The sequence below is a fragment of the Heptranchias perlo genome, chromosome 9 (genome assembly GCF_035084215.1).
Source record: "Heptranchias perlo isolate sHepPer1 chromosome 9, sHepPer1.hap1, whole genome shotgun sequence".
In the NCBI taxonomy this organism is placed as follows: Eukaryota; Metazoa; Chordata; class Chondrichthyes; order Hexanchiformes; family Hexanchidae; genus Heptranchias; species Heptranchias perlo.
This window is the reverse complement of record NC_090333.1, coordinates 8,272,675-8,286,869: the sequence shown is the minus strand read 5'-3', so window position 1 is coordinate 8,286,869 and position 14,195 is coordinate 8,272,675. Positions and strand designations below refer to the sequence as shown.

General features: G+C 49.1%; 1 protein-coding gene across 3 annotated transcripts in view; it reads left to right on the top strand.

The window, feature by feature from the left end:
* The window catches only part of dnase2b (deoxyribonuclease II beta), a 50,114-nt gene extending 37,893 nt beyond the window's left edge, over positions 1-12,221 (top strand). For 2 of the 3 annotated variants that reach the window (XM_067989830.1, XM_067989829.1), the window contains one exon: positions 510-1,685. In XM_067989830.1, coding sequence (XP_067845931.1) covers positions 510-856 — 347 coding nt within the window. In that variant the 3' untranslated portion in view covers positions 857-1,685. Of the gene's footprint in view, positions 1-509; positions 1,686-11,682 lie in introns of those variants that run through there. The other variant, XM_067989831.1, reaches the window with a different exon arrangement.
* The last annotated feature ends 1,974 nt before the right edge of the window (positions 12,222-14,195 follow it).

The window sequence follows — 14,195 nt, the reverse complement described above, 5'->3', positions numbered from 1 at the left end:
TTTTAAGGAGCGTCTTAAAGGAGGAGAGAGAGATAGAGAGGTGGAGAGGTTTATGGAGGGAATTCCAGAGCTTAGGGCCAAGACAGCTGAAGGCACGGCCGCCAACGGTGGAGCGATTAAAATCAAGGATGCGCAAGAGGCAAAAATTGGAGGAACGCAGAGATCTTGGAGGGTTGTAGGAGCTGGAGGAGGTTACAGAGATAGGGAGATAAGTAGAATTAGTTGAAGCAAACGGATTTCTCTGCAGTACAGACTGAGAATCTAGGAGAGGCAAAACCGAGGCTCTACAGCGCTGCCACTGGCACAAGGATGTAATTACAGCGTGACAAGTTTACATAGACGGTCCCCATTATAAATGCGTGACAAAAATCTGTCAACAGGAAGTAAGGTTTTGTGGACAGGAAGTCCATACAGTTGTAAGATTTTAAAAAATATTCTCGATGGATATGTAACGTCTTAATGCTCACGGATATTTTGCACCGTTGGTCACTTTCATAGTTATTTTTCAGATATATATGCGGGCTGGGTTGCACAGACCTTGAAGACTGACTTGCTGGCGGAGACATGGAACGGCAGTAAACACCAGCTGCCTTCTAATTGTTCCCTCCCTAAACATGTCTACAATATCGTAAGGATCAAATTGCCAGGGCCCGTCCTCTTCTATTCGAGCAACGACCACTCCAAGTGGTGCGTGTCTCTAGGCCACGACGAGGGGTGGACCTGCATCGGAGATCTCAATCGGACGTTTGGTCAGATGGGGCGAAGTGCAGGACTTCTCTGCACCCGGCACCCCGCTATTCACAGAGCTTTTAGGCGGTCTGTGTCCTGGTACGAGAACTGTACGGGCACCCAGTGATGGAACGTGAGGAGCTTTAATATCAAGGTTTCATTCATTGCTGTAACGTAATAACCCCTTGCCCTCCGCTCCCACACAAAAAAAAAAAACACACGAGTGCTGACCTCCTGGCATGGGATGGTCGGATGAGCCAGGCAGCAGAGATTATTAGTGCTGTTCGCTGCTCAGCTTGATCGGGTGAATCACTTGGAAGGTCACCTAATTTAAAAGGCACAACTTGGTTCTTTTTAATAGCCTTGCTAGTTGGATCATTAATGATTTTTACCACTCCTCACCGGCCCCCCCCCACCCCCACCCCAACTCCGCCCCCCGCCCCCAACGAGCCGAACTGGTGCTATCAAGGTTTACCTGCTGAATCTTAATATCTTGTGTGACAACATACAGTAAATCGCCCCTTTAGAGGGCTATCCAAGATATACGACCTCAATATAATCCGTATTGTTTTTAGCTTTCTGTGAAAAATGCAAGGGTTTTGTTCTATTAGGTTTGTACCTTTGCTTAAAAGCTGTGGTAATCTAGATCTGGGATGGACTCCACAATCGAAAATGGCTAGCTCAGTGATGCCATTAACCGTGTTTGAATTGAATTGTAACGGGTATGGAGTATCCCTGCATCTGTTGCAACTCTTTGGCTGCAGGCACTGAGGTGTTATGGCAGCTAAGATTCCAGACGCTGTTTTACCACCTCATTACCATTCTCTTGGGCTTTCTTCGCGATATTTTGGTCTAATCTTCGAGAAGTACTAAAAAGGATCTGCACTATTGTCGTGTGTAAAAATGGTATTACTGGCTTGATCTTCAAAAAAAAAATAAAAGTAGATGTGACTGCGTTCCGGGAATCCATTTTGAAATTCTGAAAGGATGTTCAGACGAAAAAAAACTGAGTTTTAAAAGAAAGTTCTGAAGAAAGGTCATCGACCTGATACGTTAGCTCTGTTTCTCTCTCCACAGATGCTGCCCTGATCAGCTGAGCGTTTCCAGCATTTTCTGTTTTTATATCAGATTTCCAGCATTCCCGGTATTTTGCTTTTGTTCTAAAAGACTGAGGGGATGAAATTGGACTTTGGCGGAGACAACAATAATTACTTCCAGTTATATAGCGCCCTTAATGTCGTAAAAATGTCCCACCTATGTGCCACCTGTTAAACGACACACTCAATTCTATTGAAGTCAATGGAATTGAATATCGGATGGGGATTATAGCGGGTGCCTATCTCCAATTTCACCCCCTGAGTGTTTAGTTAAAATATTTACTCCCTACCTGAGGGATTACGTGGAATTACATAGAATATACAGCACAGAAACAGGCCATTCGGTCCGACTGGTCTATGCCATCTCGGCCTCCTCCCGATATCCCCACCATCACAGAAGCCAATCTTCAGCCAATTCGATTCACTCCACGTGATGTTAAGAAATGGCAGAGTGCACTGGATACAGCAAAGGCTATGGGCCGCGACAACATCTCGGCTGTAGTGCCAGTACAGCTGCAACACTGGCATCTACCCGACAATGTGGAAAATTGCCCAGGTATGTCCTGTCCACAAAAAGCAGGCCAAATCCAATCCAGCCAATTACTACCACCCCATCAGTCTACTCTCAATCATCAGCAAAGTGATGGAAGGTGTCGTCGACAGTGCTATCAAGCGGCACTTACTCACCAATAACCTGCTCAGTTTGGGTTCCACCAGGACCACTCAGCTCCAGACTCATTACAGCCTTGGTCCAAACATGGACAAAGGAGCTGAATTCCAGAGGTGAAGTGAGAGTGACTGCCCTTGACATCAAGGCAGCATTTGACCGAGTGTGGCACCAAGGAGCCCTGGTAAAATTGAAGTCAATGGGAATCAGGGGGAAAACTGTCCAGTGGCTGGAGTCATACCTAGCACAAAGGAAGATGGTAGTGGTTGTTGGAGGCCAATCATCTCAGCCCCAGGACATTGCTGCAGGTGTTCCTCAGGGCAGTGTCTTAGGCCCAACCATCTTCAGCTGCTTCATCAATGACCTTCCCTCCATCATTAGGTCAGAAATGGGGATGTTCGCTGATGATTGCACGGTATTCAGTTCCATTCGCAACCCCTCAGATAATGAAGCAGTCCAAGCCATCATGCAACATCCAGGCTTGGGCTGATAAGTGGCAAGTAACATTCACGACAGATAAGTGCCAGGCAATGACCAACTCCAACAAGAGACAGTCTAACCACCTCCCCTTGACATTCAACGGCATTACCATCGCCGAATCCCCCACCATCAACATCCTGGGGGTCACCATTGACCAGAAACTTATCTGGACCAGCCACATAAATACTGTGGCTACAAGAGCAGGTCAGAGGCTGGGTATTCTGTTGCGAGTGACTCACCTCCTGACTCCCCAAAGCCTTTCCACCATCTACAAGGCACAAGTCAGGAATATGATGGAATATTCTCCACTTGCCTGGATGAGTGCAGCTCCAACAACACTCAAGAAGCTCGACACCATCCAGGACAAAGCAGCCCGCTTGATTGGCACCCCATCCACCACCCTAAACATTCACTCCCTTCACCACCGGTGCACTGTGGCTGCAGTGTGTACCATCCACAGGATGCACTGCAGCAACTCGCCAAGGCTTCTTCGACAGCACCTCCCAAACCCGTGACCTCTACCACCTAGAAGGACAAGAGCAGCAGGCACATGGGAACAACACCACCTGCACGTTCCCCTCCAAGTCACCCACCATCCCGACTTGGAAATATATCGGTGTTCCTTCATCATCGCTGGGTCAGAATCCTGGAACTCCCTACCTAACAGTACGGTGGGAGAACCTTCTCCACATGGACTGCAGCGGTTCAAGAAGGCGGCTCACCACCACCTTCTCAAGAACAATTAGGGATGGGCAATAAATGCTGACCTTGCCACTGATGCCCACATCCCATGAACGAATAAAAAATAAATGCTAGCATTTATGCTCCACGAGCCTCCTCCCACCCCTCTTCATCTAACCCTATCAGCAGATCCTTCCATTCCTTTCTCCCTCATGTGTTTATCCATCCTCCCCTTAAATGCATCTATGATATTCACCTCAACTACTCCTTGTGGTAGTGAGTTCCACATTCTAACCACTCTCTGGGTAAAGATGTCCGTTTTTTTTAAGTGATGCTGGTTAGGGTATAAATATTGGTCAGGGCACCGGGAGAACTTCCCTGCTCTTAGAAATAGTGCTGTGGGATCTTTTACATCCACCTGAGAGGGCATACGTGGCCTCTGTTTAATGTCTCATCCCCTCAGTTCTGCATCGGAGTGTCAGCCTAGATTTTGTGCTCAAGTCTCTGGAGTGGGACTATGAACCCACAAGCTTTGGGCTCAGAGGTGAGTGTTCTACGACTGAACCATGGCTAACGCCACTAAGGACAAGAAAGAAGTGTCTGGTCATTTATCTCAGTGCTGTTTGTGGGACTTTGCTGTGTGCACATCGGCTGCTGCATTTGCCTACATTACAACAGTGGCTACATTTCAAAAGTTCTTCATTGACTGTGAAGCATTTTGGGATGTTATTAGGATGTGAAAGTTGCTATAAAAGTTCTTTCTATTGTCAGGCATGTTATCTCGCAGCAAACCCTAAAGAGACCCTACTTGAATTCTCTTAAGCACTACTGGAGGAAAGGAGGAGCTCCATTGGATAAATGAATGTGTGCTACCTTGTAAAGAAGGGTTAGATACATCACGCCCCCTTGCAATCACATGGATTTTGAAACTTGAAGCTGATGCTCTGAATGACCTGGCTGTCTTCTTCTTCTTCTTCTCTCTTCCGTGCCTCAATGTACACGAGGCAACCCATTTCTTCCACAGCTTTTACATCCAGCGGATCGTGCTCTGGGTTGGATGTCAACCCAGTGTTCAAGGACCAGAACTCTCGTTACTGTTCGCTGGGGCTATCTGGAGTAGGACTCGCACCAATAACCTTCCAGCTCAGAGGTGGGAATGTGACTGCTGATGCAAGGCTCACTCCCGACTAATGAAACAAATTATTTAGCACAAAATCACTATCTTTGAATTTTTAAAATTAGTATTCATTCTTGGGATGTGGGCATCACTTTTCAAGGGCAACCATCCCTAGTTGCCCTTAAGAAAGTGGTGGTGAGCCGCCTTCTTGAACCGCTGCAGTCCGTGTGGTCAATGTTCTCCCACAGTGCTGTTAGGTAGGGAGTTCCGGGATTTTGACCCATTGACTACGAAGGAACGGCGATATATTTCCAAGTCAAGATGGTGTGTGACTTGGAGGGGAGCTTTGAGGTGATGGTGTTCCCATGCACCTGTTGCCCTCGTTCTTCTAGATGGTGAGGGTCACAGGTTTGGGACGTGCTGCCGAAGAAGCCATGGCGAGTTACTGCCGTGCATCCTGTGGATAGTACACACTGCAGCCACGGTGCGCCGGTGGTGGAGGGAGTGAATGTTTAAGGTAGTGGATGGGGGGGCTGATCAAGCAGACTGGTTTGTCCTGAATGGTGTCGAGCTTCTTGAGTGTTGTTGGAGCTGCACTCATCCAGGCAAATGCAGAGTAATCCATCACACTCCTGACTTGTGCCTTGTAGGTGGTGGAAAGGCTTTGGGGAGTCCGGAGGTGAGTCACTCGCTGCAGAATACCCAGCCTCTGACCTGCTCTTGTAGCCACAGTATTTATGTGGCTGGTCCAATTCAGTTTCTGGTCAATGGTGGCTCGCAGGATGTTGATGGTGGGGGATTCGGTGATGATAATGCCGTTGAATGTCATGGGGATTCTTGTTGGAGATGGTCATTGCCTGGCACTTGTGTGACGCGAATGTTAGGTGCAAATTACCAACCCAAGCCTGGATGTTGTCCAGATTTCGCTGCATGCGGGCACGGACTGCTTCATTATCTGAGGAATTGCAAATGGAGCAATCATCAGTGAACATCCCCACTTCTTACCTTATGATGGAGGGAAGGTCATTGATGAAGCAGCTGAAGATGGTTGGACCTAGGACACTGCCCTGAGGAACTCCTGCAGCAATGTCCTGGGGTTGAGATGATTGGCCTCCAACAACCACTGCAACCTTCCTTTGTGTCGCGTATGACTCCAGTCACTGGAGAATCTTTGGGAGCTCAATTGGGCCATGTAGAGCCCATTGTTTCGGTGCTACACGGCCTCTCCGACATCCATGATGGTGTCTTGGATGCTCACGCACGTTTCCTGTGTGACGAGCGCCAGAAGCCATCTTGGTATAGGAGTTTGTGCAGACGCAGATAACAAATGTTGGAATCATGTAAAGTAGGGAGAAAATGGCTTCAATCAGTGTGCAGATTTAAAGTGATAGGCACCATTTTGGGACTAGATGCTCAATTCAATGCACAGTCTTAACCCCGACCATCTGAACGTGTCTTAGAGAGCCTGGAGGACCCCCCACCAGCGCTATTTAAAGGGACCATGCAGGATTTACAGGTTAGTGGCTGGATTATTGCCTCTGGCTGCCGAGACATTTGTAACTGTTTTTGGAGGTCTCCTGGACTTCAATACTAGGACGCGGGGACATAGCCTAACATTTAGAGCCAGGACCTGCAGGAGTGAAATTAGGAAATACTTCTAAACGCAAAGGGTGGGAGACGTTTGGAACGCTCTTCTGCAGACGGCAGTTGATGCGAGTTCACTCGTGAATGTTAAATCTGAGATTGATAGATTTCTGTAAACCAAGGGTATGAAGGGATAAGGGGCTAAGACGGGTATATGGAGTTAGGTCACAGGTCCACCATGATCTCATTGAATGGTGGAACAGGCTCGAGGGGCTAAATGCCACGGCCGCTTGCTGCCTCTTGATATGCGCCACCTTCTCCTGCAAGAAAGTGGGACGTGTGTCTGGTTGATGTGCCTGTCATGGTTGAATAGCTGCCAGTGTGTGGCCTTTGAGTTGTGGGTGGGCGGCTTGAAACAGTGATAATGTGTAAGGGTGAGAGGAAGCATCTGATTGGACGAGTTGAGTAATGATGGAAAGATTTTATTGGTCTGTGGGTGATGGGGGTGTAGTGCTTGGTGCAGTTGGTAGGAGATGCCACTTGACAGTTGACCTCACTCACCTTGACCACTCATGGTAAAGCATTGAACTTCTTGCACTGTATCCATGTTCATGATGCTGTGCGCCTGGCATTGACTTCGTCCCCCGCTGCCTCCCACTGTCTTTTGAGTATATGTCTGGAGGGCCTCTTGCACCCCCCCCTCCGGATATAGGATGTCCCTCCTTCTGTCCACCTCTTGCACCCAAGTTCTCTAGTGAATCAGCAGAGAACCTTGGTGCACACACTCTCGCAGGCCTGGTACAAACTCAGATCAGCAGATTGGTGAGGTCTGGCGTGCAGATTGGAGGGTGTGGGATTTAGTAGTGCACAACTTTTATTCAATGTTTTTACATAACTCATCAGTGTGTAAACATAGGGATGGGACCTGCATCTGTGTTTTACGTGTGCGATGTTTTTTTTTTATTCGTTCACGGGATGTGGGCGTCGCTGGTGAGGCCAGCATTTATTGCCCATCCCTAATTGCCCTCGAGAAGGTGGTGGTGAGCCGCCTTCTTGAACCGCTGCAGTCCGTGTGGTGACGGTTCTCCCACAGTGCTGTTAGGAAGGGAGTTCCAGGATTTTGACCCAGCGACAATGAAGGAACGGCGATATATTTCCAAGTCGGGATGGTGTGTGACTTGGAGGGGAACGTGCAGGTGGTGTTGTTCCCATGCGCCTGCTGCCCTTGTCCTTCTAGGTGGTAGAGGTCGCGGGTTTGGGAGGTGCTGTCGAAGAAGCCTTGGCGAGTTGCTGCAGTGCATCCTGTGGATGGTGCACACTGCAGCCACAGTGCGCCAGTGGTGAAGGGAGTGAATGTTTAGGGTGGTGGTGGAGTCTCTGTTCAGACTCCGTGCAGACAGTAGACTGTTATTTTCAGCAAATAACAGGTACAAGCTACCTTTAAGAGATTTATAAGAAACATCTTCCCTTTAAGAGATGGCGCTCTCTCGGTGGTGGAAAGTGCGAATTGCATTGATTCCACGTGCAAGGCCTGGAAAGGAACGCTGATTGCAGGTAAGTGCTCCTTTGAGTCCAAACTTGTGTCCTGCCTGCCCAGGGTCCATCGGGCGTGGGGTGTTAGCGCATCGCGCTACCAATACCCAGAACGACCCTTATCCAATTCTTCCCCCCATAGAATCATAGAAGTGTACGGCACAGCAGGAGACCATCTGGCCCATCGTGTCTGTGCTGGCCGAAAAAGAGCTATCCAGCCTAATCCCACTTTCCAGCTCTTGGTCTGTAGCCTTGTAGGTTACAGCACTTCAAGTGCATATCCAGGTACTTTTTAAATGTGATGAGGGTCTCTGCCTCTACCACCCTTTCAGGCAGTGAGTTGCAGACCCCCACCACCCTCTGGGTGAAAAAAATTTTCCTCAGCTCCACTCTAATCCTTCTACCAATTACTTTAAATCTATGTCCCCTGGTCACTGACCCCTCTGCTAAGGGAAATAGATCCTTCCTATACACTCTATCTAGGCCACTCAAAATTTTATACACCTCAATTAAATCACCCCTCAGCCTCGTCGGTTCCTAAGAAAACAACCCCAGCCTATCCAATCTTTCCTCATAGCTAAAATTCTCCAGTCCTGGCAACATCCTCGTAAATCTCCTCTGTACCCTCTCTCGTGCAATTACATCCTTCCTGTAATGTGGTGACCAGAACTGTACGCAGTACTCCAGCTGTGGCCTAACTAGTGTTTTATACAGTTCTTGCATATATTCTATGCCTCGGCTAATAAAGGAAAGTATTCCATTTGCCTTCTTAATCACTTTCTCTACCTGTCCTGCTACCTTCAGGGATCTGTGGACATGCACTCCAAGGTCCCTGACTTCCTCTACACCTCTCAGTATCCTCCCTTGTATTGTGTATTCCCTTGCCTTGTTTACCCTCCCCAAATACATTACCTCACACTTCTCCGGATTGAATTCCATTTGCCACTTTTCCGTCCACCTGACCAATCCATTGATATCTTCCTGCAGTCTACAGCTTTCCTCCTCACTATCAACCACTCGGCCAATTTGTGTATCATCTGCAAACTTCTTAAACATGCCCCCTACATTTAAGTCTAAATCATTAATATATACCATAAAAAGCAACGTTTTCCCCCTGATTCCCAATGATTTTAGTTTTACTCAGGCTCCTTGGTGCCACACTCGGTCGAATGCCTCCTTGATTTCAAAAAGCAGTCACTCTCACCTCACCTCTGGAATTCAGCTCTTGTGTTCATGTTTGGATCAAGTCTGTGATGAGGTCTGGAGCTGAGTGGTCCTGGTGGAACCCAAACTGTGCATCGGTGAGCAAGTTATTGGTGAGTATCGCTTGATAGCTCTGTCGACGACACCTTCCATCACTTTGATGATGATTGGGAGTCGGCTGATGGGGTGGTAATTGGCCGGGTTGGATTTGTCCTGCTCTTTTTTGGACAGGACATAACTGGCCAATTTTCCACATTGTCGGGTAGAAGCCAGTGTTGTAGCTGTACTGGAACAGCTTGGCTAAGGGAGTCCTGGAGCTCAGGTTTTCAGCACTACAGCCGGGATATTGTCAGGGCCCACAGCCTTTGCTGTGTCCCATGCATTCAGCTGTTTCTTGATGTCATGTAGATTGAATTGAATTGGCTGAAGACTGGCTTCTGTGATGGTGGGGATCTCGGGAGGCGACCGTGAAGGATCATCCACTCGGCACTTCTGGCTGAAGATGGTTGCGAACGCTTCAGCCTTGTCTTTTGCACTCACGTGCTGGACTCCGCCATCATTGAGGATGGGGATGTTCACGGAGCCTCCTCCTCCTGTTAGTTGCTTAATTGTCCACCACCATTCACAACTGGTTGTGGCAAAACTGCAGAGCTTTGATCTGATCCTTTGGTTGTGGAATCGCTTAGCTCTGTCTATAACATGTTGCTTCCACTGTTTAGCATCGAATGTAGAATTATAGGGAGATGGGCCTGACCATCTTATTTGAGGAGTCATTGACCAGAAAATCTTGAATCTGAGGACAGGGGTTATTTTTGGGAAAGATAAGTGTGAAGGAGAGTGCTTCCTAGCCCATGGTTGGCCAAATCCTAGAGGAAAAATAAGCAGAGATCTGAGACCAGGTCACTGGCCTGTGCCCACGTCACAGGGACAGGTCACCGGCCTGTGCCCACGTCACAGGGACAGGTCACCGGCCTGTGCCCACGTCACAGGGACAGGTCACCGGCCTGTGCCCACGTCACAGGGACAGGTCACCGGCCTGTGCCCACGTCACAGGGACAGGTCACCGGCCTGTACCCACGTCACAGGGACAGGTCACCGGCCTGTGCCCACGTCACAGGGACAGGTCACCGGCCTGTGCCCACGTCACAGGGACAGGTCACCGGCCTGTGCCCACGTCACAAGGACAGGTCACTGGCCTGTGCCCACGTCACAGGGACAGGTCACTGGCCTGTGCCCACGTCACAGGGACAGGTCACTGGCCTGTGCCCACGTCACAGGGACAGGTCACCGGCCTGTGCCCACATCACAGGGACAGGTCACCGGCCTGTGCCCACGTCACAAGGACAGGTCACCGGCCTGTGCCCACGTCACAGGGACAGGTCACTGGCCTGTGCCCACGTCACAAGGACAGGTCACCGGCCTGTGCCCACGTGACAGGGACAGGTCACTGGCCTGTGCCCACGTCACAGGGACAGGTCACTGGCCTGTGCCCACGTCACAGGGACAGGTCACTGGCCTGTACCCACATCACAGGGACAGGTCACTGGCCTGTGCCCATGTGACAGGGACAGGTCACTGGCCTGTACCCATGTCAGAGGGACAGGTCACTGGCCTGTGCCCATGTGACAGGGACAGGTCACCGGCCTGTGCCCACGTGACAGGGACAGGTCACCGGCCTGTGCCCACGTGACAGGGACAGGTCACCGGCCTGTGCCCACGTCACAGGGACAGGTCACCGGCCTGTGCCCACGTCACAGGGACAGGTCACTGGCCTGTGCCCACGTCACAGGGACAGGTCACTGGCCTGTGCCCACGTCACAGGGACAGGTCACCGGCCTGTGCCCACGTGACAGCGACAGGTCACTGGCCTGTACCCACGTCAGAGGGACAGGTCACTGGCCTGTACCCACGTCAGAGGGACAGGTCACTGGCCTGTACCCACGTCACAGGGACAGGTCACTGGCCTGTACCCACGTCAGAGGGACAGGTCACTGGCCTGTGCCCACGTCACAGGGACAGGTCACTGGCCTGTGCCCACGTGACAGGGACAGGTCACTGGCCTGTACCCATGTCACAGGGACAGGTCACCGGCCTGTGCCCACGTCACAGGGACAGGTCACTGGCCTGTACCCACGTCACAGGGACAGGTCACCGGCCTGTGCCCACGTCACAGGGACAGGTCACCGCCCTGTGCCCACGTCACAGGGACAGGTCACTGGCCTGTGCCCACGTCACAGGGACAGGTCACTGGCCTGTGCCCACGTGACAGGGACAGGTCACTGGCCTGTGCCCACGTGACAGGGACAGGTCACTGGCCTGTGCCCACGTGACAGGGACAGGTCACTGACCTGTGCCCACGTGACAGGGACAGGTCACTGGCCTGTGCCCACGTGACAGGGACAGGTCACTGGCCTGTGCCCACGTGACAGGGACAGGTCACTGACCTGTACCCACACTCTAGGAGCATATCATTGGCCTGTACCCACACACTGGGAGCTGGTCATTAGCCTGCACCACGAACTCTGCATAGTGTAGCATGGGAAACAGAACAATTATCAATCTTCTCTCTCCTTCTTTTGCTCTCTCTCGAGATAAATTGCCACGGGGGAATGTCCTGATTCGAATTCCGATGGAAGAGCTATGGAAATGCTGGAACAAATTGCAAAGTTATGATGGACAAGCTGGAGGACCCATGTGGAAATTCGCCTCTGATGTTCCTCTATGTTCTTCTTCCTCTTGTTCTCTCCACATCAAAATATCAAAGTAACCAAAATTCTCTGGGGCTTTGTCCCAGATCCCACCAATACGGAGCATCTCCCCGGACTCTCTGACCACCGACCCTCCCTGCAACCACATTTTATAGAGAGAGAAATTATTTTCAGTGTTGGCATCTCTGGATCTGTCCTGTGAATGTTAGTCAGGGTATTGAAGTGCATTAAATTAAATCTGCAGCTCAGATCAGATTACATTTGAAAAAGCTTGACATTTTTCGCAGCAGGTAATAAATTACAGTAACGCTTACCACAAGATAAATATGGATGAGGAAGGCTATTCATCCCATCTTAACTGGTTTTGTAGTAATTAAGTAAAAACATGTACTTGATTGCATAGCAAATTAAATTAACCGGTGACGCTGAGATAATTGTGTGAGATTGTGCTGCTCTCTTGCTCTTTACATGAGTTACATTATAATGTATAATGGTGAAGAAATTTTGCATAACATACATTTATTTTCCACAATTGATTAATCATAGCAATCAATCTCTATCAATTAGTCTACAACAGACCCAGACATAAGGCGAGGAAATCTCCAGTGGTGGAGAGCTTTGGGAACCACAGGTCCAAAGTCACCTGTTCCTCCCAAGCATTCTATACCCACTCCGCGTCATGTCTCAATTTACTCATTGACTGTCTCCCAAAATGTTACTTTCTGAAAGAATATGCGTTTGAATTAATCAGTTGTCAACCGTGGCTCAGTGGGTAGCACTCTCGCCTCTGAGGTCAGAAGGTTGTGGTTTCATAGTCCCACTCCAGGGACTTGAGCGCAAAATCTAGGCTGACACTCCCAGTGCAGTACTGAGGGAGTGCTGCAGTGTCAGCGGTGTTGTCTTTCAGATGAGACGTTACACCAAGGTCTCGTCTGCCCTCTCAGGTGGACATAAAAGATCCCATGGTACTATTTCAAAGAAGAGCAGGGGAATTCTCCCCAGTGTCCCGACCAATATTAATCCCTCAACCAACATCACTAAAACAGATTGTCTGGTCATTATCACCTTGCTGTGTGCAAATTGGCTGCTGTGTTTCCTACATTACAACAGTGACTACACCTCAAAAGTACTTCATTGGCTGTAAACGCTTTGGGATGTCCTGAAGCTTTGTGAAAGGTGCTCTATGTAAATGCAAGTCTTTCTTTCAAGACTAACTGCCTCCATAAGGAGTAGGCCACATGGTCCCCCTGAGCCTACTCTGCTAATCAATAAGATCATGGCTGATCTTCAACCTCAACTCCATTTTCCTGCCTGATCCCCATGTCCCTAGAGTCCAAAAATCTATCCATCTCAGCCTTGAATAAATTCAATGACTGAGCATCCACAACCCTCTGGGGTAGAGAATTCCAAAGATTCACAACTCTCTGCTTGAAGAAATTCTTCCTCATCTCAGTTTTGAATGGCCGACCCCATATCCTGCGACTATGCCCCCTAGTTCTAGACTCTCTAGCCAGGGGAAACAATCTCTCAGCATCTACTCTGTCAAACGCCCTCATAGTCTTATAAGTTTCAACGAGATCTCCTCCTCACTGCTTATTTTCCCACCTAGCTTTGTATCGGCAGCAAACTTGGATACGTTACACTCAGTCCCTTTATCCAAGTCATTAATATAGATTGCCAATAGCTGAGGCCCAAGCACCGATCCTTGCGGCAGCCCACTAGTTACAGCCTGCCAGCCTGAAAATGACCCGTTTATTCCTACTCTCTGTTTTCTGTCCTTTAGCCAATCCGGTATCCATGCTAATATATTACCCCCAACTCCATGAGCCCTTACCTTATGTAACAACCTTTTATGTGGCACCTTATCGAATGCCTTTTGAAAATCCAAATATACTACATCCACTGGTTCCCCCTTTATCTACCCTGCTGGTTACATCCTCAAAAAAATAGTAAATTTGTCAAACACAATTTCCCTTTCATAAAACCATGTTGACTCTGTCTAATCTTATTGTGATTTTCTAAGTGACCTGTTACCACTTCCTTAATAATGGATTCCAGCATTTTCCCGACGACTGATGTCAGGCTAACTGGCCTGTAGTTCCTGTTTTCTCTCTCCCTCCTTTCTTGAATAGCAGGCTCACATTTGCTACTTTCCAATCCGCTGGGACCGTTGCAGAATCTAGGGAATATTGGAAGATCATAACCAATGTATCCACTATCTCTGCAGCCACCTCATTTAGAACCCTAGGATGTAGGCCATCAGGTCCAGGGGATTTATCGGCTTTTAGTCCCATTAGTTTGTCCAGTACTTTTTCTCTAGTGATATTAATTGTTTTAAGTTCCTCACTCTCATTTACCCCTTGGTTCCCCACTATTTTTGTTATACTTTTTGTATC